Genomic DNA, 27,448 nt, shown 5'->3' with positions numbered 1-27,448 from the left:
ATTCTTTATCAAAAATATAATTATAATTGTCTTTTGTGTCCATAAACTGTACACTTTTTATTCGATTCATATTTTGTAACCAAGTTATTATGTATGCACACACATGGACACATTATTGACGCAGCTGCTTCAATTAAATAAATGCAAAAGTCAAGGGATTGCATCAATTTAAATAATTTATCATTTACTTTTCCTTGTTTATTTATTTTTATTTACTCGTATCTTCAATCTTTCATCAGATTTTATTTTATAAAAAACTGATGCAGTTGCCAGGCTTATTAACATCAATAAAATATCTAGAAATTCAAAAAAAAATTCAAATAAAAACCAAGAATTAAATCAACAACTGTCAAAATTCAATACTTACTTAATTGTCATTCATGTACGTACATTTATATACATATATACATATACATATACACATAAAGTCTCAAGTGCACAACAATATAAATGTTCATGACTTTTGTCATAATAATATAATCTAAAGTTTCAGTAGTAGGGGAAATTTTATTGGCGACTCTGTTTTACTCCCGTTGTACGTCAATCAGCAGCGAGTTTTTTTTCTATCTTATTTAATGTCGTCACTTCGTATTAACACAAGTCAACACTCGTTTACTACATATGTGAATATACATTTATTACATTATACATATATTACATATATATACATAAATTTTAGTTGTTTGGATTTATTTCGAGCGTAGACGCATATCGGAAAGGAAGAGTGACGTGATTTAAACCGATAAATATTAAATGTGACTTAAATTAATTTATATTTTTTTTGTTATCAGTTAATTCAAGTTTTTTGAATTTAAAAATAATCAGAAATTCATTTATAAATAAGTATTTTGGTAAAATTTAAAACAAGTGTGCAGTTTTCTGAGTGTTTTTGTTTGTTAACCTAGAAATATTATTTGAATTTGTTTATTTAAATTTGGTAATAATTATTTATTTATTTATTTATTAATGACAGTTTTTTTGTGGTGTTAATTATTATTTGTGTTATTAAATTTGGTTTAATATGATAATTATTAATTTATTTTTCAAACGTAACTGCGTCTGATAAAGTGAAGTTTATTTTTAATTCTATGACGTTTTGTTTAAAAAGAATGCGAATTTATTTAAATATTTAAATTTCTGGAGGAGGATTAAGTTTTAGTTAAAAGCTGAATGATTGTAAAAATAGAAAAACATATTCAAGGTTAAAAATATTTTTACGCGGTTATTTATTTATTTCTGGAGTAAAGAATTGTATGAGTAATAATATAATTATATAATTATGATGTAAACACAATTTTTTTTGTTTATAAATGTAAATATGTTGTATTTATATATTTGTTTTGTGTGAAATGTGTTACAGGTATTTATGGTTGGTATCAAAGGATAGAGAGATAAATACTAGATTAAATAATCACAATAATAGTGATTAAAATAAATAAATAAAAATAAAAATAAAAACAAGTGGGCAAAGAAACATGTGATGCGACTTTTACGAAACGGCATTGCATGGTTGAGATGCATTATACGTCGATATCCCACGATTTGTCTGGTGAATTTTTTTCTTCACACAAAGGATCCAAAGTAATTATTTATCTTTTTATATTTACTATTTTTTAGATGTTTATTTGTGAATATAAATGTAGCAGATGTGAAACAGTTTTTAAATTTTTTATAAAAATCCGCGTACTAATTTTTCATTTATCTAAATACGCATTTTTTTATTTTTATTTATTTCTATTATTTGAAAAATTGAAAGCTAAAATTAGCACTCGTGCGAATGTAGTAGATATAAAATAATTTATAAATTAAAATAATTAAATTTAAAAAAATACGCGCGCATTTTTCAATTTTCTAATTATGGATTTTTTCATTTTTTTTTCTACTGAATTTTTTGTATTAAAAAATTTGAAAGCTGCTGTCAGTTGTATTCACACTTATATTTATTTTATATTTTACTGTGACTGCTTTGAGTTTAAATCTTTATTGCTTGGAAAAATTTTATTCAGAGCTGCTACTGAGGAAACGCTTATTTTTTTACACAAGTGTTACAAGGATATTTTATCGTTTAAATAAATATTAATTCATTTCAATTATCTATTAAATGTAGTTCTGTTTATTTTTGTAACACTAATTGTTCAAGTATTTTTATTAATTTTTTTTTAAAAGACACTTATCTTCGAATTTGAGTTTTATTTTTTTTGTATAAATAATTTGTACATCTGTTATCCAGACTGCAATTACAGTCTCTTTTAAAATTACATTTTTTTAACGGCCTTGAAATTGGCGAAAGCTGTTTGAATAAATAAGTAAATAAACTTTCAAAGAATGTTAAATTAATCGATAGAATTGATTATTAAATTGATAAATAATTTTATCGTCTATTAGTTTACAATTAACTAAAAATTTTTTTTACTCGCTGATGGGCGTAAATTAAATATTTTGCAAATTCCATTTTTTTCAAATTTCGTTTAACTCCTAATTGATGTCAACTGTGAATAATTTTTTTAAAAATCTATGTCTAGGCAAAATTGTAACTTCTTTTCAATTAATACTTTAATTTTTTTTTTTTCAATTAAATATCAAAATTTTAATACGGTCATTACAATTGAAAGTCATCAAATATTTTAAAAAAGTGGGGGCACAGTCTGAGAACGGCCTCAAAAATCGTTTTAAAAAAGTTCGTGTCACATTTTAAACTTTAGAACAGTCACCATTTTAACGATTTTTTTTACACGGGTATGAAATTTTAAAATTCAAAAATTATTTTTCAAAAGATGACTTTTCAGTTCAATAAAGTTTCCTTAAAATTATCTTATCATTAAAATCGAAAGTTACTTTTATATTTTTTCCGAGCCAAGGTATAGGGTATCAATAAGATTTCTGAGGTTGTCAACAAACATGACAACTTATAAAAATATCTGAAGCTTGGACTTGAGATACGTTCGTAAATACTTGAACGCTCCGTTTACTTTTAAAAATTCTCTAAAAGTTATCTCATTGATATCCTGTGCCCTAGTTAGCCGATAATAAATTTGGTATTTAAATAGTAATAATCTACTGTCAATAATATTTTTATTACATCAAACATCAGAACAAAGTCCAACTTTTTTTTACTGTACAAAGAAAAATTTATCAAAATTCGGATAATAATAAATTATTTAAATAAAATACTTTAAATACTCTTGAACTTTTGTTATCATCTTATTTATTTCTCAGCATTTTGAACTTGGTTGACTTGGTTGTAAATTTTAGTCTAAGTTTTAAGAAGTAAATCCATTGCAACCAAAGTTTATTAAGCTCGATAAATAATTCCTCTATTATAATATAACTTAAGCTGCGTATTAACACATTTAAATATTTTTTATTTAAAATAATTTTTAAAAAACCCACATTTTTTATTATTAATAAAATAAGCTGATGTTTAATCGCATTGATGTTTACTTCGCATTCACTCCAATTCAGTTTTGATATTAAAATAAATTTCCCTTCGGAGTAAATTCCACTTCGAGGAGATTAAATAAATTAACAGTCACCCGCTCCAAATTTACTCAGCTAATTTTTTAGTGTAAAAGAAAGCAACTCTGTTATAAAATTAAAAATTAACGCATTTTATTTTAAATAATAATTAATTGTCGTTATTAACAGCTTGCATAAATTAGTTACTAGTGAGTTTTATTTTGTTTTGAATTGTCAGGATAAATATTTTGCCAATGATACTAACTCCTTCAGTGGTAACTTGTTACCTGGTGACATGAACCAAGGCGATAAAAATTACAAGGACCGTAAAGAACACAAAGAAAAATATCGGCCGTACCGGAAATACTCAGAGCTGACACCACCAACTCAACATTCCTATGATAATTATGGGTTGGTCAATAAAGCAACAATTATTTTTACTATTAATTTATTATTATTCAAACTAATCATTGGCTAATTAAGCTGAAATATATGTCAACAATAACGTACACTTAACTTTCTCTATGTCTATTGATAGACAATAATTAATTTGGTAACAATAATAATAAAATAACGTTTTAATTAACAGCAATTCGTTGGCAAGTAAGTCAAATTCATTACCAGGACGATGTAATACGACATTACATGGATCCGAACCACTTGTGGCGACTGGAATTGCACCAGAAGATCTTGCAACCCAGTTAACACTTTTAGACTTGAGTGTCTTCAAAGCAATAAGACCCGAAGAGCTGTCAAGTTGCTCGTGGAATAAAAAAAATAAACTCTTAGTTGCTCCAAATGTCGTAGCATTTACGCGACGATTTAATCATGTCAGTTTTTGGACAGTCCAGGAAATTCTTAATTTTTCAACGCCCAAACAGAGATCGGAAATGATTGCGCACTTTATTCGGGTCGCTAAGAAATTATACGACTTGAATAATATGCATTCATTATTTGCTATTATATCCGGTCTACAAAGTGCTCCAATATATAGGTAATGAAGTAGAATTACTCATTGTAATTATGTGTTATTTTTAAATTGCTTTTTGTAATTGATTAATTATTTATTTAATTGTTTGATTAATTTTTTTCAGGCTCAATAAAACTTGGGCATGTATTTCGAAAAAAGATAAATGTACATTTGATAAACTTGCTGAAGTATTTAGTGATAAAAATAATTGGACTAATTTACGTGAACATATGGAGACACTTAAATTACCATGCATTCCTTATCTTGGCTTATTCCTTACTGATCTTGTATATATTGATATGGCTCATCCACCATCTAAAGTACGTCATAGTTATTACTATTATTATTATTATAAATATATATGTAAAATAATAAATAAATAAATTTAATTTTAATTATAGAACAATGAAAATCATCAGCGTGCTATTAAAATGAACACTGTATTAACAAGAGTAACAGTTTTTCAAGCAAGTGAATATCCTGGAATAATTCCATTACCTGATGTCCAAAGATATTTAAATAATGTTCGTTATATTGAAGAACTGCAAAAGTTTTTAGAAGACGATCATTTCAAGTAATTAATTATTTATTAATATATAATACTGAGGAAAAAGCTCAATTTATAGAGGCTAAAAAATATGTTAGACACCTTGATAGCAAGACTTTTTGATCAGAAGTTGATGTCAATTTGTTGTGATCAAATTGACGTCAACTTTGTAGGAAAATTGAAGGCGACTTTCTGTCAACAAATGGAATGTTAACTTTCTTAAAAATTTGGCAATCAGTGGCCGTCAATTTATGGAAATGCCAATTTTTTGCGGCCAACTTGACGACAAGTTGCTTTCTACTGCTACTAAATAAAATATTTTTTATTTTATGATTGATCACGTGTACTAATTATTGACACGTCATATAATTTCTATTGAATTGACATCGGCGCTGTTTTAAGACCGCGAATTTTTTTTTCTTAACTCTTAAAAATATTGAAAAAAATTATATGATAAAGTGTCAAAAATCGATACTCTGTCAATAATTGAGTCTTTGACATTATTTTTAAATTTTTTACTGTCACTTAAAAAAAAAGAAAATAGAATGTTTTATAATAAAAATAATTATTATTGATATTTTATTTCTTAAGATTGTCAATAAAACTTGAGCCAAACTCACCGGTTGCTTCATCAAGCAGTAGTAAAGAGTCTGTGGGAGATGTTGTAACAGGTGTAGCTGCACTGTCATTGTCTCCAGCACGTGGTTGCGCGGGATCTTTAAGATTACACGCAGCCTCAGCTGCTAATAAATTCGTTCCTGGTCATCGTAAATGTCGAAGTTTAGGAACAAAGTAAGTAAATTTATTATTTTTAACCATAAAAGTAATTGAGAAAATGAAAAAAAGGTGACAGTTTAGATTAATAATTTATACTAAAATGGGGTTTGGTTTAATTGCAATATTTTAATACTAAAAAAAAAGAAAAATCCTGTGATTGTTTATTATGGCTCTGTCAGATTTCGTAGCACGAGCCTTCCACGCAACTTTCATAAGCAAGGAGGTCGATATGGAACTAGCTTTGGAACTTCTGGGTGAGTCCCATACCAGGATCATGAGTTTTAGGGATTCAATAACATTTTTTTAGTCAACAACTTATACTTTTATTATTATCATTAATGATATTATTATTATTATTATTATTATTATTATTATTATTATTATTATTATTATTATTATTATTATTATTATTATTACTATTATTATTATTATTATTATTATTATTATTATTATTAGTGATTGGCTTTATGATAAGATTATTATTATCATCATGTCTATGGCACCTTGGATCGAGGCATCGTGGATTGTAGACTCTGCATGTGATTAATTTTAATTAGAATTTACTACACACTTTGTGTATCAAGATAATTAATTTTATAATTTATTTTCATTATTTTATAATTTTTAAATTATTATTTAATAGGTAAAAATTTTTCATAGGTGAAAATCGACAATATTTTCGTTGAAGTTAATTATAATAATTAATACTGATTTTAGACGACGTCTAATATTTTTTGAATTTTTTTCAAAATGATAAATTGTAGAAGAAAAAATTTCAATTAATTGCACCTATAGTTGTTTTAATTTTCTATATGCAGTTTTTGTTTTTAAATTAAAGACCTCAAACAGTGCCTCCCTCACTTGTAACTGCGTAACCCTCTTTTCAATTAATGCTTCAATTTTTTTTTTTAATTAATTATCAAAATTTTAATACTGTCTGAAAATGGCCTTAATTATCAGAAAAAAAATTCTAAAATATTAATTGTCCTCTAATTTCAGGATCATTATAATAAATTATTATTTAGCATGTTATAAATTTCATGATAGGATTTTATTTATTTTATTAATTAATAATGCTTGTTATTAATTATCTAAATAAAATAGCGAAAGTATTGTCTTGAACGTCCATTATCGAACGTGGAAGCAAAAGAATTAAATGCTTGTCATCCTAATGCATGACAATATCATTTATAGTAACCATTTAATTGTATTGATAAATAACATCTAATCTATAATAAATATTATTCAAATTTATATATTTGTATTTTCAGTATATTTGGTAAATCAAACGTAACACCTGTGGAAACAAGTCAAGTGACTGTTCGTCATCTACTAGATGATTCAGTGCTAGAAGAGCCTCATTTGATATCACCGACTGTTGATATTGATCAGAATTCACCAGAGACTCCTGTTGATTCACTTAATGATGACTGTAGTTTACTATCTCGTGTCAGGTAATTTTATTTAAATTTGATTTTAATAAATCTTATTATTGTATTTGCCCTCACCCATGCAAAAAAAATTCCTAAAAGTTAGATATGTGGAACTTCTAAACTTGAGACAGAGTACAACTTTGAGTGGAACTTTTCTAGTTTTGATAGTAAAAAAAAAAAAGTTTATCTAGGATTTTATATGAGCGCAATTTGAGTAAATTTTACCCTGGTTCCGAAAAAATTCAAAAATCTCAGTTAGAAGTTTTTTTTATTTTTATGGGAACTTTTTCGGAACGAAAGTAAAATTTAGTCTCAAACTTAGAAGTTCCACATGTCGAACTTCTTTGGAATGAATTTTTTTTACACTGGTGCAATTTTAGACATTAATGTGTTGAGTAAAAATTTTAATTATTTAAAAAATGTCACCTATTAAATTTTATTTAAAAATTTTAGTACACTTCCTATTTTACCTTGTGAAATTGATGGTGTAATGGAACCACGATGTTCAATGCAAGGGTCATTAAGACGCAAAGTTGTTCTAAGAGATGGTAAAAAACCCGCTGTCTCTACCTGGCAGAGATATTGGATCCAATTGTGGACGACGTCGATCGTATATTTTTCCCCGAAATGTTTCAAAGGGTAAATTTAAATTTTTTATTCTCCTATATATATTTTTAACAAACAAATATTCAATACCCAACAAAAGTCATGAAGACTAAAGATTTTCTGTTAGTATTAAATTTTTTTTTCGTTAAGCTTCAGATAATCGGATGAGTGTACAAAAAAATTTATAAAACTAGACTCGTTAATTTTTTTTTTTTCATTTGAAAGGATACAATTTTTTACACCTCTAAAAAATCATAAAAATTTATAATCTTTTGTAGGTTGGTAGAAATTCTATGAAATAAAAAAATTTAATCTCCTTTTTGAATTTAAGCTTTTGCGAATTAAATTTTAAAAGTAAAGCAAAAGTAAACATTTTTTTTTTGTATCAAGCAGAATATTTGTATTAAGATAATCCGGTCACTAATAAAAAAAACCATCAAATATTCAAGTTTACTTTTAAAAGTGTATATTTGTAAAATTTTGTATCATTATTAAAATTGAAAAAAGAAAAAAAATCATTTTATGAATTTTTATGCCAAAAAATTGAAAATTTATGTAATAAAAAATTTTATTTGGCAATTGATATTATCAATGAAATGTATAAATTATTTTAAATTTTATTTGTACAAATATATGAAATGTAAGTTAATTATTGATTTTAAAAAGTCACGAGTTAGTTTAGACAGCTGCGTGACTGTTTCAACTTTAAAGATTACCTGTAGCGAGTACATTGACATTAGTTTATAAAATTATGATATAAATATACATGTATATAAATAAATAATTTTTGTTATCTTTGTTTCCAGATGTGATAGATCAGATTTTAAACGCGAGCCATATAAAATGGTATCGATATTAGGTTGGATTGTTGAGTATGGTGATAGTATATTTCATCGAGACACATTTCTGTTGACTGATCCTAATAAAGGTAATTTATATCTTTATGTAGTACTTAAGGCCATTTTCAGACAGTGTCTCTCCCCACTTTTTTAAAATATCCAATTACTTTCAACTGTCATAACCGTATTAAAATTTTATTAATTAATTTTATAACGATGCCTGATACCCCCGAAGTTTCCTAACCTCCAACCGACGCCTTATTTTTTATCAGAATCCCCGTCTAAGAAATTCTATAGAAAATTTACAGAAAAGCTAGACTCGGGGTTCGGTTTTGAGAAAAATTTTTTTCCTTCACCTATATGCTAGCATTCTTCTAGAAGACATCTCTGATATCCCCGAGATCTCCGATCATTCATCGAAATCCTTAATCTTCGAACGCAAAAAATCTTTATAAGTAAAAATTTTCACTGAAAATAATTCCATGTTCAAAAATATCTAAAACCGCTTCGCCGAACGGTATCCAATAATTAAAAGATTTAATATCAATATAAACATGAGCAATAATGATATCCAAGGTATAAATTTCCATGAAAAATATATAATTAAAATGTTCCATATCTATTCCACAAGCCACTCATAAAAAAACACCCTATATTCTAACAATAAATCACACATTTTATCAATTATTATTATATATATAAATATTCATTAAAATGTCAATCATTTTACAATAATGCTATAAAAAATACCAATGATTTTGACGGGTCACCAGCATCTCTACCTTGAAAGATCAAGATCTGATGGAAACCCGGTTTTTAAAGTCGTACCGAAACCAATCACTTCCGTTTTTATAAAAATTCTCAATTTTCCAGCGGTTATTTACATATTTATAACAATTATATATAATTAAATAAAGTTACGACTAATTTGTTGCAGGTAATGTTTATAAATTTCGTGCTGGATCAAGTGAATACGCAGAGCAATGGGTGAAAGAGCTTCGCGCGATCGTAAGAGGAGTGATTGATAAAAAACCAATTCCCGCAAATCTCATGTCTTTTGAGTAAATTATTATTTTTTTTAAGTTATCATAATTTTCACATACAGCTCATACAAATAATAATAATAATAATAATATATTTGATGCTTGATATTTCATGATATTGCCAACGCGTGCGCCGTAAAAAAATTAAATTAAAAATTAATAACGAAAATATAATAATTTGCTTATTATAAACATTAAAAGCAGTGCTATGTATCACAATGTGTGTGCTAATAGCTTTGCGAGAGCCTAAATTATTACGTATTAATTTGTATTAGTAACTTTTATGTTCTCTCGTATTTAATTTTAAAATTCATATACTTTATATAATTTAATTGACATCATAAATTAATAGATAACACTGCCAGATTTATTGAGATAAAAAATTGATTTATTATTTATTTATTTTTATCATTTAATAGTCAGGAATTTATTTTACTATATATTACATATATTTTTTTGTAGAATAAATTGAGCTTTTTTGGCAATCAATAACTTGTAGAGCAATAACTTTTTTATTAGATCTAGGTGTAATTAATCGGCTCAATTTTTAAATGCTCTCTAAATTCATTTTTTTTTTTTTTATTATCTACATAATCACTAACATGCTCAATTACAATAGACATTTATTTATTAATAATAAATAAATTAATATCAATATTTTTTATTTAATGAAAGTAATTACGTAATTTATTGTCTTTTATAATTTTATAATTATAAATTTATGAAAATAAATAATTATTAAATGATAATTAAGTTGACAAATTGAGCCGGTTGTAATTTATTTTCGCTTGTTCGCATATATCTAAGACTGTCAATTATATTAATAACACAAGCGACTGTAAACCAGATGATAAAAACTATCAATAATTAAATTTTTTGAGACTAAATTTACATGTAACTTTTAAAAAAAATCTTTCGATTTAAATTTATTAAAATTTCATTAAATATTTATTCATAGAAAAATCATCGTACTTGTAAATTAAACAGTTATACGAGAGATAAGAATGAATTATTAAGTATGTTTGTGAAAATAAATTACACAGAAAAAAATTATTTCTGAGGACAAGTAAAGATTTTTTTAGGGAAAATAAAAATTCTTTTTTGACAAGAAATAATTTTTTTTTTTGTGTAAAATTTATTAATAATTAGAAATTATAATAACAAAATATTTATAAACTGTTTAAATACCAAAGGATTAAGTTGTAATTTTTGAAATGTGTAAATTCGATAACTTCTTTACAGTATTGACGGCAAATTATATCTGAACCCAAACAAGAATTTAATAATAATAATTAAAAAAAAAATATTCATCTTTGCTATTAGCTTGCCTTTTTAAACGGCATATCATTAGATTTAATTGTATTAATTGATTAAGTGTGAACAAAAAAAGAAATATCATAACTGTCAATGAATATCGTACTTTTAAACCAGCGAAATTAACATCTTTTTGGTTATACTAAAATTTATTATTGCTTTCATTAAATCTAATATGTCAGTGTCATATTTAAGACCAAAAAAAAAAAAAAAAAAAAAAAAAACAAAAAAACAGAATTTTATATTTGTACTGTTGAAATTTTTTTTAGGAGTTTATAAATCTGTCTTGCCTGAAAAAAATCTTATTGTTTCAAAAGTTCTGCATTGGTTTATCTAAAGCAATAATCTATCTCTAGTTTTAAATTAATCAATATTATTATTGAAATTATGTGTCATTTGCTTCATTGTATAAACAAAAACATATCATAATATTTTTTTTTCAATGTAATTAATAAATTACCATGTTCGAGAGGTTAAGAAAATTTATTGGTTGGCAATGCAGCCGAATATAACCGAAGACAGTCGAATAAAATCTTCGACTGCTGAATATGGCCGGAGAAAGTCGAGTAGAGTCGGTAACTGCCGAATAAATCCGAAGGCAGTCAAACAATACAACATTTTGAAACGTAACCAAACTTTTTTGATTAATAAAATTTCATTTTTCAAAATTTGACATGACAATTAAAATTTTTAAATTTAAAAATTATTTGAACTGATAATATTCAATTAATTAAAGTTATTTTTTTTTAATGTTATTGTCATTGATCATTTTCTCGATTAATTGAAAATTTTCTTGGTACAAACAAAATAATCTTCAAAATTATGAAACAAACAAACCGATAAAATTTCAAATTTAAGATTTACTTCGGTAACTTTGTCAATTAGCAAATTTTCTTAACCAAAAATCTTGAATCTAAACGAGAATTTTAAATCAATTGTCTAATCTAATTCATAATTTATAAGGCCACGCTTTTTTTAAACAAAAAAAAAAGGTTTTGAATGAATGAGAGGCTGATTAAACTAAAGTCAATTAAATTAAATTATACTAATTTTTTTACTGAATGATGTGAAAATGGTTACAAAATTGATAACAAAACATATGCGGTCATAAATTAAAAATTATTATCTCTATTCTACACTAATTGCAGTTGTAATTTTTGAAATTATTGTAATTATATGTTGAGTTATTATACTTTTGTGTACGTACTATTATTTAGTTTATTGTTTTAGTAACGATGCCAAAAAATATATTAATGTTGCTCTATTTTTCTTTGTTAATTAATTATTTAAATAATTACTTGTACAGATTAATTTTAGTCTTTATTTTTTTTATTTTATATACTTTCATCTTATAAGTTTATATTCAATAGGAATCCGAATTAACCGATTGTATTTCCTGTGGTTGTGATATCGAACCTGTTGTAAATTTTTTTATGAACAAAAATTATTAAAATTATTGTCAAACTTTTTTTTTTACGTACAAAAAATTCATTTTTTTTAGGTTAATATTTATATCATTTTTTTATTTAAATCTGAAAAAATGTAAGAATGATTGCGCAGATTAATTAACTAATTAAATAATTAACATCAGAAAAAATAAATCCGTTGTAATTAAAGTAAATTTATTGCGTACTCACGAGTTTAGACACGCAGGTATAATACTAAATGATATAAAAAAAAAATAATAATAAATAATGCAAATCACTTTATTTTTTTATTAACTATTCCGTCATTGGAGTATGTGGTACAGAATGTGGCTATTGTCTTTTATGACAAAAAAAAATTCTAATAATAACAATCTATAGATGAAAACAAAAAAAAGTAGACAATAGAATATAAAGTACATTTATTAATTGTATTAGTTATTATTTATTGTCGATTAATTGTAAACCATTTCATATTGTGTTGTGTAGATTTTTATGTTGCGAATATAAAAAAAATTTTTTCCAAGTTTTTAGTTTTATTTCACCATATGACCTTTCAATAGTTCGTTTATTTAGAATGGGCAACACATTGAACCGACGTCAGACATGTCTACGCAGGTGCCGTTTGATAAACAAACCATGCGAAGAAGAATTAAGTTCCGCAAGCTCTGCTGATCCATATTGTATTGAGATTTTACCAAATCGTAAAGATTTGAGGTGAAATTGTCTGGAGTTTTCAAATTCTGCAATGATTTATATTAATTTTTTTTGAAGGACAAGGCTGATGTTTGATGTAATAAAAATATTATTGACAGTAGATTATTACTATTTAAATACCAAATTTATTATCGGCTAACTAGGGCACAGGATATCAAAGAGATAACTTTTAGAGAATTTTTAAAAGTAAACGGAGCGTTCAAGTATTTACGAACGTATCTCAAGTCCAAGCTTCAGATATTTTTATAAGTTGTCATGTTTGTTGACAACCTCAGAAATCTTATTGATACCCTATACCTTGGCTCGGAAAAAATATAAAAGTAACTTTCGATTTTAATGATAAGATAATTTTAAGGAAACTTTATTGAACTGAAAAGTCATCTTTTGAAAAATAATTTTTGAATTTTAAAATTTCATACCCGTGTAAAAAAAATCGTTAAAATGGTGACTGTTCTAAAGTTTAAAATGTGACACGAACTTTTTTAAAACGATTTTTGAGGCCGTTCTCAGACTGTGTCCCCGCTTTTTTAAAATATTCAATGACTTTCAGTCTGAGAATGCCCTCAAATACTTACTTCAAATTTTTTTAGTAAATTTGTATCTATACCAAGAGCGTCGGGAAATCTAGTATCATGATTACGTGATAGCGGTAATGATGAATTTTTGAGAACAATATTTCCAAGACAATAAACTAAAAAATCTTCTCTTTCTGAAAATAAATATTTTTTATATATTTATTAATTTTTTTTTTTTTCAATCGTGAAATTTAAAAATTGCGGGAAAAAAAAATATTTTGACCATTTCACTCCCAGTAATTTATAAATAAAATTGATAATCTCTCATAAATCTCAGCTAACAAAAATAATACTCCGCAATAGGTTTGCGGAAAATTTCCTGCAAACTTTTTTCATAAAGTCAATAGTGAAGACATGACAAGCGTTTAAACTTAATATTTTATACAAAATCAACTTTGAAGGACTGTAACTTTCAAACAGCTGACCTAAACGAGCTAACTCTCGAAACTTTTCTTTTGTAAAGAATTTAGTTTATCTGAAAAATATCACAGCTTGTACACTTTTCTGTTTCAATTTTAAAAATAGTTGCCGAAGTGAGGCGAAAAAAATTTTTCGATCATAAAGCACTCTCTGATGCTTCGCATCATGAGTCGTGCAAATATACATTTAAAGTCTTGCAGAATTTTTTCGCAAAATGCGAAATTTACGAATTTTGAATTAGCCGCCTTTTTTTTGAGGACATTTTCGGACAATACCCCTAACTTTTTTAAAATATTCAATGGTCTTAAATTGTCATAACCGTATTAAAATTTTATTAATTAATTGACAAAATAATTAGAAGCATTAATCAAAAAAAGGACAAACTACTTGCAGTTGGTATTAAGTAGGAGTTAATCGAAATTTGGTTAATAAATTTCAGTAAAATTTTTATGTTAAAATTATACTTTGAAATTTTGATTAACTCTTAATTAACAACTGAAATTGCGTTGCCTTTTTTTTCAATTAATGTTTTAATTTTTTTTGAATTCATTAGAAAAATTTGAACACGAATATGACATTTAATAATTGGAGATTTTTGAGTATTTTGAAAAAGTGGGTGGAGGCACTGTTTGAAAATGCCTTTAGCAATAATCTAATATATTGACGTAGAAGTATTTAAACACAATACCTTCTTCTGGTAAAGATTGAAAGAAATTTTGTCCAGGAGGAATTTGGGCTTCAGAAAAATCAAACCCTCCAATAATGAAAGTTGCTGATATTATATACCAAAAATTCATTTTTCACAGAAAATTTATATATTACCTGAAAATATAATTTGATTATAAGAACAATTTTTAAATATTTATTTAAAATTCAAAAAAGATCATTGACGCAATGAAATATTATTCAAAAACTTACTTTATTATTTTATCCAACGATCACAAGAACTGACGTGATTCTTCTAAAGAAATATAATGATATCTACTTTGTGATATATCTGCATGATTATTGAAATCTTAATCCTTCTGATAGTATTACAAAAAATTATTTTCATTTAAAGTATCATTTTTTTAATGAACTATTTATGAAACACTATTTCAAAATTTTGCTTTCATATTTAGTCAATTTATTTTATTTTTTGAATTATCAAAATCGGTTTTATATTTTATATAAATTAAATAGTAATTACACGCGCATTATAAATTATTTCAAGTTAGATATTTATAAATATATTAATTCGTTAAATCCCCCGATATCTCAAGGGGTCATAAATAATGATAAATGACAATAAATATATCAAGCAAAATATAGTAAATAAAGATAAGAAAATTTTAATACTTACATATTTTTTAAATAAAATATAAATTAAAAATTATCTTTTCTTTTTTTTTCAAAGTACACTTTAAAAAGAGCGATATTAAAAATCAACTTATTTTTACACCACGCGGTGTTAAAATGAAATAACACCAAGTAGGCGGTGTAAAATCGGTGTGACAAAAAATTCCACACATAAAAATTATAAAAAAAATGTATAAGATATAAAAAAATATAAAAAATTTAATGAATATCTGGAGAAAAATATTTTGGCACCTGGAAATTTTTTTAATACCCCGGTTTTTTTTTTAGTGTAAAAAAAAATTATTCTAAGACAAAAAATTAATAAGCAATTATAGTACTAGTTTAAAACTACCGATGCACTATAATTTATTATTATGAAGTTAAGTATTATCTGAAAAATCAATTGCCTAATTCAACTATCAACAACTTCAATGGTGAAGTGCTTTATACTACAATTAAATATGAAGTAAACTAGAAGTATAATTCGCTAATAAATTTTAAATACTTCTTTTAGTTATTTTTACTTCATAGCGCTGGTCATTCACATTTGAGTCTACCAGAACTTTATTGTTATCATTTTACTTGTCTCTATTTTATTGTGCATCTGCACATATAAATATATATATATATATATATATATATATATATACAAGTAACCAACCTAACACCCTTACATCTCGAATAATTAACGAATACGTGAGATAGTACAGCCATAGACAATATGCTTTTTAGATATATATATATATATATATATATATATATATATCTCCAGACTTGAGACACAAAACTCATCCTTGTATTTCCCTACACCATCGGCAAGGGTAGAGGCAAGTAGAGTTAAAATGTACATATGTATATTCTATATACATATATAGTAAACGAATATATATATAAGTGAATATAAAATTTATTTTACCAGACTTATTTTTTATCACCATCATTTACATTATTTTTATTTTTCACAACACATAATTTTATATATTTTATATATCAACAGTAAAATTTCCAAAATTATTGTAATAATTACCATACTTTTTTTAAATTCCTTAACATATATGTACTCTATAAAAATTAAAATTGAAATAGTAAAATATTTGAGTTGTATAAAATTTGGTGTAAAGGAGTTTTCAAGTCAGAGGTCAAAGTATATAGCTATAGAAGAATGTGTATATAATATAATATAAGGAGAATTAGGGAAGTGGCATTGAGGAGTTATGAATGTTATGTTGAAGTTGGACATCGAATTCGATCGTAACTCGATTAATTCGCCTTGGAAGCGAAGCAAAGGGGGTCGAAGATGAGTTGGTTGTGGGAGGGAATGAGGGAATTGTAGAGGGTAGCCCATAGAACTAGACCAACAAGCTACCTCGTCGGCTGGCTGTCGGTGTCGTAGTCTTGGCAACCGTCCGCAAACAATCAAGTCGTGCTTTTACACACATCTATATATGTATAAATGTATGTCGTGTGATATCATGCAATGTGGTTACTAGAATTAGGAAATTATAATACACTACCCAATACTATTTAATATTATTATTATTATTATTATTATTATTATTATTATTGGCTACTGATTGACGATTGAATTGACGCAATTATTATTATTTAATATTTTTTTTTTTTTTAAATTATTTCATACACTGTCAAAAGCTGGTCCCTGAACTTAACACGGCCGAGTACATGGAGAAAAATGGACTTAAGAAATTTTTAAAATAAATTTTTATTATACTGTTAAATAAATTTTAAACAGGAAGTTGAGTTGCCAAAAAATATTATACACTTGAAAATTATTGATAAATGTAGTGAATATTATTTGTATGAATTAGGAATTATTGTAGACAATATAAAATTCTTAAAGGCTGACAATAATAATTATAGTGCAGCATAATAATTTTTTGATGACTCAACTTCCTGTTTCAAATTTCGTTGACAGTATAATAAAAATTCATACATTTTTTTGGAGTAAATAAGGAGCGGATGACTATTTATTTAATTATCTCGGAGTGAAATTCCCTCCGAAGAGGAGTTTATGATCCTGAAGTTAACGGACAATTGATAATTTTCGGATTATTCTTACAACAAATCAGAGACAAAAAAAAACTAAAAATATGCGTGTAGCAATTTCAAAAGGCTACAGGTGCAATTTTTTCAAATATTTTGATTTTATAATTTATCGTTTACTAGTATGAAATAACGGTGTAAAAAATCCTCGGTATAGTGATAACACGGTGTAACCTCCATTTTTTACACCAACATTCAAGTTAAAAAAAAAAAATTCAATGTTTAAGATTTATTTTTTGTAATCTTGAAATTGTTATATACTCTATTTTTTTTCAGTAAAGATAAATGTGTAGAGTTTAATAAAAAATAAAAAATTTTGAAATCCCAAAAGAGCCGAGTCTGAAAATCTTCTACTTCTTCGGTCTCTTTTATTATATTTTTTTTTTTCTCATCTTTTGACGGTGAGTAACAATTGGAGTTTGTCTGTCTCTATAGAAAAAGGATGTTAGTGAAAATGAGTAAAAAAAAAAACTGAGTCAGAGAGTTAGAGTCCGAAGTCGAACTGATTTCCCCGTGGGTCACTTGAGTTCGCCTATTGAAAAAAAAAAAAAAAAAAAGTTGCGGACCAGTAAAACTACAATATGTAGATCAAACTCAATTACATTCAGTCAATCAACGATTTTTTTTTCTGAGAAAAAATTACAGCCTCGAGCGTTTTTTAGCATTTAAAAAATCCACACTTGAATAAATTAACTTTGTGTAGATTAATCAATTAAATAAAAATAAAGGAAAATGAAATTTAAAAATATAGTCATTTTGTGGAATTTAATAATCATAAATAAGTTCTTAAAAAAATAGGGTACTTTGAATTCACCCGAGCAAATAACTTACAATTCTTTTATTTGAGAAAAAGTAAGAGAAAAAAAAAACCTTTACGACTAAAACGAGCTGAATTTTATTCCGTCGTCTTTTCTATCTCTTATACAGTTTTAATCGTAAATAATTAATTGTAACATAGTTACCGGTGTTTTTATAACTGTTTTATCGTCGAATGTTGGCGTCGTTGTGTATAATTTAGCCAACGTTTTTTTAAAGTTAAATCCCAAGGCGCCGAGGTGCGAATAAACTGAGAGAAAGCTATACTGAGTTAAGGTACAAAGGAAGAGATAGAAAAAAGGTGCCATTGCCCAGGCACGGCCTCGGTGAATTCTTAAAAAATTAATAACAAACCCAGCTGTCGTCGGATTTATGTATTTACTTATTTATCAATTACACCGGCATTTATTCTTTGATACAATTGCGAGCAATTCGTTTTTTTGTTTTTTTAAAAGTATGTTAGAAAATTTTTTTTCGCAATTATTTCTGTCCATGTACACTCTAATTGTCAAAAATTATTTTTTTTTAACGAAATTTTGATTTTTTAAAATTTACTACATACTGTAATAAATTGTATGAAAAAAAAATTTGAAATTTCATAAAAGTAATATGAGAATTTATACTTTTTTAAGTACAAAAATATTTTTTTATACGTTTAAGTAATTTAATATTGAATGTAACGATGCATAAGTCGAGAATTTCAACTTCTTCCACCAATTCCACTATTACTTATTCAAAATCTCATCTCTGAGAAACAGCTAAACGTACAATTCACCCTAGATTGTAAAAATTTTCTTGAAATTATTTATTTTTATATGTTTAATAATTTTTTTCTTACAGTATTTTTAAAAATAATATTTTTTATAACATCTTACCATAATTAAATTTTATATTTTATGTATATATTTTTGTTTTTATCACTGGAATATATGACAATATTTGAAATAATTCGTATCAAGTGTTGAGTATTGTTTTATATTTTTTTCAAAAATGCCAAGTTATTATTTATAGAAAAGGACGGGGCAAGTTGATCAGCCGCGGGGAGGGGGGGGGCAATATTAATTGAATTAATAAATAGACAAGTGAGTATTTAAAAGTTCAAATCGGTAAGTGGTATCACTTGGGTAGTATGTAATATATCTTTTGTATTTTATGTATATATGTTGAGAATGGAGAGAGAAATGGTGAGGATCGGGCAATAAAACAATTGTTCCAGCTCTGAAGCCACGGTCATATTTTCACGAGAAATACATCAAAGGGCAGTGGTGATAAAAAATTTACGATCACGAGCGCTCTGTTATATCTCTTCGTAGGCTGTCCCGCGCACGCGAAAACTATCTGTATAGGATTCAACTAACCCAGCAGAGATTTACTTCATGATTATTGGCAGATATGTTGTATAGAATACTTCTGAAGAATTTTCTATTACGTATTCTCTCTTTTTTACTTCACTTTATGCACTCTGTGTAAAAGACATTGATTTATTTTAGGTAAATTATTTAAATATTTACTTTTTGGCATTCTTTCTTTGTTGAAGATTCTAGAGATTTCTTGGGTTATAAGGATATTTACACGGAGAAAAAGAGTTTCGTCCACATAACAAAATATGGGATAATTAACAATTTTTTTGTAGTGACGAACATGATAAGCTTGCGATAACAAACGAAATTTCTATGATAACGAATGAAATTGTGAAAAAATTACGAAAAAATATGAAATTATGAAGTTATAGGGCGACAACTGCGCAGGCGCGTTCAGGGCGACCCGCTACTGAAAAAAAATGCTGATTGCAATAAAGGGAAGCCGTGATGTCTTAGTAGGAGAGCTATTGGCCTCGAAAATGAGCTGAAATGCGGATTTCAGCCATATAAATTTAGAAAAAAATATGATTATTTTCGCAATTTATCGGGTAGTTTTCAATAGTCGAAATTTTGCAGAAAGTATGGCTTATAAAAAATTGATAAAATAATTTATGAAGTATGAAAAAATATTCATTAACAATTATTAAATTATGTAATAAGTGATAAGTCTTTAGAAAAGTTTCGGCGGGAATTATAAGTAAGATGTATAAAATTATTGATAGTCTAATTTCGAAAATTAATTTTAAAATTAAGGAGGTTATGTGATCATATGAATCCGTAGAAAAACGTCGGGTAAAATTAGTTACCTGCAAGCAGTATCAAGAAATAATGTTTAGAAACCAAAATCCATAAAATGTGCATAAAATATTTTTTTGTCAATCAATAAAACCTCCGGCGACAGGAAAAAAAAATTTCACAGAAACATTGATCATAAAAATAACCAGCTCAATTTTTTTCATAACATAGAAAACTTTGTTTTATAAAACTATAGAGTTGAATTATAGGTTGCACAATAAAAAGTTATAGATTGCAATATTAATTCAATTTTCATTTTTGACAAAGTCAAAGTAAAAAAATTTATAAATAATAAATTAAAAAATAACAGTTGATTTTCAATATATTTTAAAAAAATTTCAATCACTTTTAAATCATTCAAAAATTTGCTTTTCAAGAATAAATATAAATTATTTTGATAAACGAATATTATGTAAGAAATTTTTGAAACTATTAACTGACCTCTTTCCATAAATATTTTTCTATTATTTTTAGTATAAAAATATGAATGAAATAGAGCATCGATAGATATATTTTGAAATAAAAGAACAAAAGCTAAAATAAAATATCATGATATTGTCAGCCTGATTTCCTAGTATGAAAAATAAAATAAGTTTTGGTGCACGTTTTAGCCTATATGACCAAAAGTGTGCTTTGACGGTGCCCCGAGGGTACATTACTAGGATTGCTGCCACCAATTGAACTCCCTGAGCGTCGACCTCTTGCCAAACTTCATTCTCTGTCCTCACTTGTTTACCAATACTCTCATTTATGTTATTCTTTCCTCACTAACTCTCTTTCTCTCATTCTATAACTTTTCCACTTGATTCTTGTAACATTTCATTTATCATCCGCAAACAATACTATGCCTCAAGCGACATACTTGCGTTCAAACACATGATCATCACACGGAAAAAATGGAGTATACAAATTGAAAAACGACAAAGGATATAATGATTGTTATTAGTAAATACTGTCATTTTGATAAATAGTAATTCGATAATTTATAATTAAAACGTGAATACTTTCGGATAAGCACCAAAATTTCCAATGGAGTCGGAAACCGGGTGAACTATCCCGAAAAATAACGATAAAGTAAAAAAATAAATTAATAATCATGTTGAAGATTTGAAAGTACTTAACGTCAATAAATGATACTTAGTACTTGATAAATAATTAAATTTTAGCAGTAACTGTCAAAGAATTGTCTATAGTTATAAAGTAATAACTACCAATGTACAGTTAGTTTCTTATGCTGGAAAGTAATTTCTGTTGAGTAATAAAACCAGTACTAAGTATTTAAGAGTAACTACTATTTCATGAATAGTTTTCAATTGTTCTTGTACTAATAATTGTTTATTGATAATAATAATTGTCATAAGTTTGTTTCCATAATAAAATATAACTAGTGATGAACTGTATGTATTATCGATTTTCAGTTATTGTATTTACATTCTTAATATTTAAATGCCATCATAATAACATTCATTAATAAGCTCCTGGTCGAACAAATAAAATAACTAAATTTGTCGACTAAGCCAAAATCAAGTCCAATTTGACTTTTTTGACTTACATGAATTCTAAATCTCGAGTTAGCCAGATGTAAGTCATAATCAAATGTGTTTTTAATCCATTTTCGACTTACTTAGTTATCCATTTGTCCAAAAAGTCAGATTTGATTTGATTTTGGCTTAGTTGACTCAAATTCAAGTCAAATCTAAGTTATGTTTTTGGTCTGTAATGCCAATTTCAAGAAGCTTGACCCAAAGTTCATGGAGAAAATTTCTGTTGATAAAATTAACGGATTAAGCATTTTTGAGCATCATGGAAAAACTACTATTTTAAGAGGAAATGGTCATATAAATATGAATAGCGTTTGTATAATGCATAAGAACTATTTCTATGAATGATGGGAACTCTCTACATTCAAAAGAGCATTTCTTACCCAGAAAAAAAGAATTTTCAGACACAATAAATTTTTACTCGCCCCAAAAAATCCTTCTTTTCTGTGTAAAATTGTGGTAATATTTTCCATAATGTTACAAAAATGGTTCCCATGCATTGTGGAAATGATTACAATGCATTATGGAAGTAGTCCCTATGAGGGTGATACTTCCCATAATGCATAGAGACTTTTTTCATGTGCATGCAGGAACCATTTCTGTATTAGCATGGAATTCAGTCCTATTTGTGCATATAAATTATTTCAATAATTTTCTCTCCATGCAAGTTAATTTTTTCTAATCTCAATACAGGAGAAATTTGCATGCATTCATGGCAATATTTTCTGTAACAACATAGACAAAGTGACTATTTCTGTACTTGAGAATTACAGACATATATAATTATGCTACTATCCTAGTTGTGATTAATTGTATCAACATTGACTTAAACAAGATAAATGTAAATTTATAATCGCACTTAAAACTATACTTCTCTGTAATAATTGAGTATTTATTACAATTCGTAGTTACATAATTGTAAGTAGCTTAAAGCTAATTTACAGTCTGCACAGTTATATTTCACTTGAAGTAACCGTGTAAATTCCTATGAGACTGAATAAAAGTATAAGGTGCGATAGTAAGGGAAGAGTAAAGAAGAAACGTAAAGAAGGGAAGAGGGCCAAGAGAAGACACACAAGGAGGCCGGGAATTCGTAATATAGAGGGCCGCTCTACAGCTCCGTTGGGAGGAATTCCGGGCTACGTTTTAAATTGCTGCATCCCCAACCTTCTTGTTTATGTATGCCCCGGTGTTTCTTATTCTTGTACCACCAGCTAGAAGAAGAGGTAGAGAAAGAAAGAATGAGTGTAAGCCCAATGTTTCTTTACCCTCGGTTCTTTCTTACTATTACTATACCGAGTCTGGGCAACTTTATGTGCGCACCGACGGCATAAGTATGCGATCTCCTTGTGCAGGTTTATGCTCCTTCTATTTGTATCGTCGTACTCGTGAGGCTTTTGCCTACTATTCAACCGTTTGTGTGCTCCTTTTTTTATGTCTATGTATGTATCTATGTAACGTTTATTTGTTTTGACTTAAATGTATGGCGTCTAGTATTCTCAAATTTCAGGCTGCACGTTTTTTCTATTTTATTTATTTTTTCTGAATATATTAACTTTGTAAATAAAATATTCAATTACTTTTACAAAATTACATTTTAAAAATAAAAAATATATCAATGTTGTTACTATTTTTTTATTTTAGTTTTTTCATTGTTGTTAGTTAATGATAATTAATGTCATGTAAATTTTATTAATGCAAAAATATATGGAGAGAAAATTACGACTAACCCTAAGTGGTTATGAGAAATATCATTCCTTTATAGTCATAAGATCTGATACTTGGGGTGATAAAAATGATTCAAATATTTCGTAGGAATGGTTCCTATATATAAATGAATTTTATACTAACAGAGAAAATTCCTATATATATGGAAATGAATTTTATAATATCATGTAATCTTTTTCATATATTATGGGGCCAGTTTTTAAGTAAATATTTATTTTCTGTCCATGGAATGAAAATTTTTGAAATACATGGAAACACAATTTTTGGAAAATTCATTATTGGGATGATATTTGAACTACATGTAGGAATGATTTTTATATACGATGTGGAAAAGTAAAAAAGGGAGGGTAAATTCAAATTGTGGGGTAAAATGAGATGCTATTTATTAAAATTTTTGATAAAAAATACTTAGTTCTGTTCGCAGAAAAAGATGGGGCAAGTTAATCTGTATAAAACATGATGTTATTATTCCTGATTAAAAACTCTTTTCATTGGATTCTGTTTTTTTTTTCTATGCATAATCTATAGGAATAGTTTTCATACTAGTTTGGGGTATTAGTGTTATAATAATTAAGTATTTCAGAGCTGTTGCTCCCATAAATTATAGTAATCACTCCTAGAAATTTTTCATCCATTTCAGTAACTATATTTCTGTATAAGGAAATAGAACAGCAGTAGCCAGACGATAGTTAATATTTCAAAAGGAGTCAAAGTGTAATGAAAAATTAGGTAGACGATTGTACTACGAAATATTTAACGAAAATTTATTAATAGACTTTGTTTTCTGATTTAAATAAACTTATGTTTTATTGATTTCTCTACTAATTAGTTGCCAGTCGCTTTTTGGAATCAGTGTTTATTTGAAATTTTATTAGTTTTAAATATTAATAAATGTTAAAAAAAAATCGATACGATATTATTATTCTTCATGTATTTCAATAAAATATTTTTATTTAAATTAGTATGAATTTTAATAAGTCGAATAATTGACTGAGGGAATTAAAATTTGCATAAACAAAAATTAAATAACATGGGTATGCATCAGGATATTGATTAAATCATTGAATAAAACAAAAAAAAATAATTTATGAATTTATAAATATCGAATGTATTTGACAAAATTTATTCCCGACTTATAGATCCTTTTACTTTACTCGGTTATTTGTGATTGGTTAATAAATGAAGGTACGACTAGACGTGTAATTATGCATTGGTAGAAATTAAATTGGGTTAATTCATTCATATAACCGTAAATTGTTAATTATTATGGTGAAATGATAATAAGAACTCTTAAAAACTAATTTATAATCGGGGGTGGTGTGTATATATAGAAAGAAGGAATAAGAGACAGAGAAAAAGAGAGATTGCGTGTTTCAGTGAGTATTTTGCGTGCAGCTAATCTGGTCTTATCGTTCAAAGTACTTCTGTACAATTTACTATGACCCTTTATTTTTCGAATCTTCTTCAATTTCCGTTCTTAAAAGTATAATATTATTTCATTATCTTTTTAATTATTAATATTATATTGTTATTATAATATAATTTTTATTTTGAAAAATTTTTTTTTTCAAATATTGGTACCGTAATGTCGCGACAAATATTAATTCTTTATTATCTTGTTATCTAATGTCAACTGTTATTTCTTTTTATTAAATCAACATCATGAATTGTTAATAGTGTTTAAAAATTTAATAATATCATTAGTTTTGATGAATGATATGAATCTTAATTAAAAAGTTATATTACACAATTTTCAACACTTTATTATGTTTTTAATATTTTTGAAAATTTTTAATATTTTTTATAGATCTTTATTTTTTTTTTTTTGGAGTACAGGAAAAAGATTTGCTGAGATTTCTTTGAATTCATCTAGATCTTTGTCGGTTTACAATTTTTGTGGATTTTTTTTTATAAAGTTCTGAAATCTCTTTATATCGGAATTCAAGTGATCGCAGTTTTGGAATTCAAAATTAATTATAGTTGAAAATTATGCAAATGATCAAAAAACTTTTAAAACACATGGAAAAAAGATAATGGGAACAATTCAAATTTTGCATAGTAACGGGGGATTTTGAATGAAAAACTACGAAATCACAGGTTCAAATAAAAATTTACGGATTTTGCTGAAATTGTGTGTGATACCGGACCATGTTGGCTACCTGATGAAAATCGAATTAAATACATGCGAAGATTACTTTAGCCATAGTAAAACTGACAGTAATCATATCACAAATTACTGTAACTATTGAAAATACACGGAGAAAAAATTATGGTAACAGTTACAATATATTATGGGAGTAGTTCCCATACTGCATGGTAACCGGTTTTTTTGAAATGTTGATTATAGGAACGGCACCCATATATATTATGGTAATCATTCCTATAATTATGGGTATAATTCCCATATGGTATCGGAATAGTTCCTATGGAATTATGGTAATGGTTACTATAATATTATAGTTATCGTTACCATAATATTATGGGAATGGTTACCATAATATTATGGGAATGGTTACCATAATATTATAGGAACCGTTACAATGTGGTCATAGGACTGGTTCCTATTTGCTTATGGGAACAATTCCTATGAGTATGGTAATCATTACCATGATTCTTTCACATGCGATATGGAAACTGTTACCATAATGATAGGAATTGCTCCCATACTTATGGAAACTTTCCCAGAAAGTATGGGTCTATACCCCATAATCCCAAGTAATCATTACCATAACGGTATGGGTTATTTCATAAACGTACTAGGAACAGTTACTATAATTTTTTCTCCATGTATCACTAATTATTCCATGTCTTTATTTCAGTTTCTGCAGATGGCCTACATGGCTCAGCTTTACTATGATTACATTTAAAAGCATTTTTTCAATTTGAAACTGCGTTTCTAAACGAAACTCTAATTTTTTTTGTTTTCTTTTTCGCGCGTACGTTCTAAGAACTAAATACACGAAAAATTTCACATTAAACTTTAAATTTTCGGATTCAAAAATTGTCAACTCAAAATTCTACAGTCTTAAATTTGGAAATTTATCAGAGTGAACCATTCTCTGAAACTAATTTTTTCCAGGTTGTAATGCAAGTTAACTTTTTAAAAAATAAAAAAAAGCTTTAAACAAAATTTGTTTATCTAATTAATAATTGTAACCTTAACAAGAATATCTAAGCTTATATATAAAATTTTCTATTACTAATTTATTTAAAAACATAAAAAAAAGTATAAAAATTAAATTACCTAAAATGAATAATTAATGTAAAAATAAAAGTATTAAGTCTGGTTATATTAAAGTTATTAAATATTAATAATTATAAAATCGATAATCGAGATAAAGTTAAAATCGATTTTAGTGAATAAAGTGGTATTACAAGTACCAGATCACAAATACAAGTGGAATAAAGGAATTTAGTAAGGATTCAAATGGAGTAAGTGAGAGAGCCAAAGTATAATATTATCTCTGTTTGAATAACAAATGGCGGATTGGCTCGAGATTGGTAGTATATGAATTTAGCCAACCGAGACTGTCTGACCTAGTTTGGGTTTCCACCATTTGCTCCTTTATATTTTTGATGTTGCAATGCTGCAGTAGTCAACTTATAGATATAGTTAAACATGTCCAACAGACTGGCGGGATTCTGTACATAAATCTACAGAAAGAGATAACTTCCCATCATCTATCT

General features: G+C 26.5%; 2 protein-coding genes across 6 annotated transcripts in view; one reads left to right on the top strand and one right to left on the bottom strand.

The window, feature by feature from the left end:
* The window catches only part of LOC103577482 (axotactin), a 95,013-nt gene that overhangs the window by 24,688 nt on the left and 42,877 nt on the right, over positions 1 to 27,448 (bottom strand). The window lies entirely within an intron of this gene.
* Positions 362 to 12,249, top strand: LOC103577481 (ras-specific guanine nucleotide-releasing factor RalGPS2). Of its 4 annotated transcripts, none has more exons than XM_008558130.2 (11): positions 362 to 382; positions 1,361 to 1,581; positions 3,695 to 3,867; positions 4,046 to 4,450; positions 4,551 to 4,746; positions 4,828 to 5,000; positions 5,565 to 5,765; positions 7,022 to 7,204; positions 7,637 to 7,822; positions 8,596 to 8,717; positions 9,566 to 12,249. In XM_008558130.2, exons 2-11 carry the CDS (start codon positions 1,507 to 1,509, stop codon positions 9,691 to 9,693), a joined length of 1,842 nt encoding a protein of 613 aa, XP_008556352.1. In that variant the 5' UTR covers positions 362 to 382; positions 1,361 to 1,506; the 3' UTR covers positions 9,694 to 12,249. The 4 variants fall into 4 exon arrangements, with proteins under 4 accessions (XP_008556352.1, XP_008556349.1, XP_008556351.1 ...); XM_008558127.2 differs by having other exon boundaries at positions 371 to 937; XM_008558129.3 differs by lacking the exon at positions 362 to 382 and adding an exon at positions 1,023 to 1,251.

Source organism: Microplitis demolitor, chromosome 4 (genome assembly GCF_026212275.2).
Source record: "Microplitis demolitor isolate Queensland-Clemson2020A chromosome 4, iyMicDemo2.1a, whole genome shotgun sequence".
Lineage (NCBI taxonomy): Eukaryota > Metazoa > Arthropoda > Insecta > Hymenoptera > Braconidae > Microplitis > Microplitis demolitor.
Note: the sequence above shows the minus strand (reverse complement) of the source record. Positions and strands in the feature narration are given on the sequence as shown.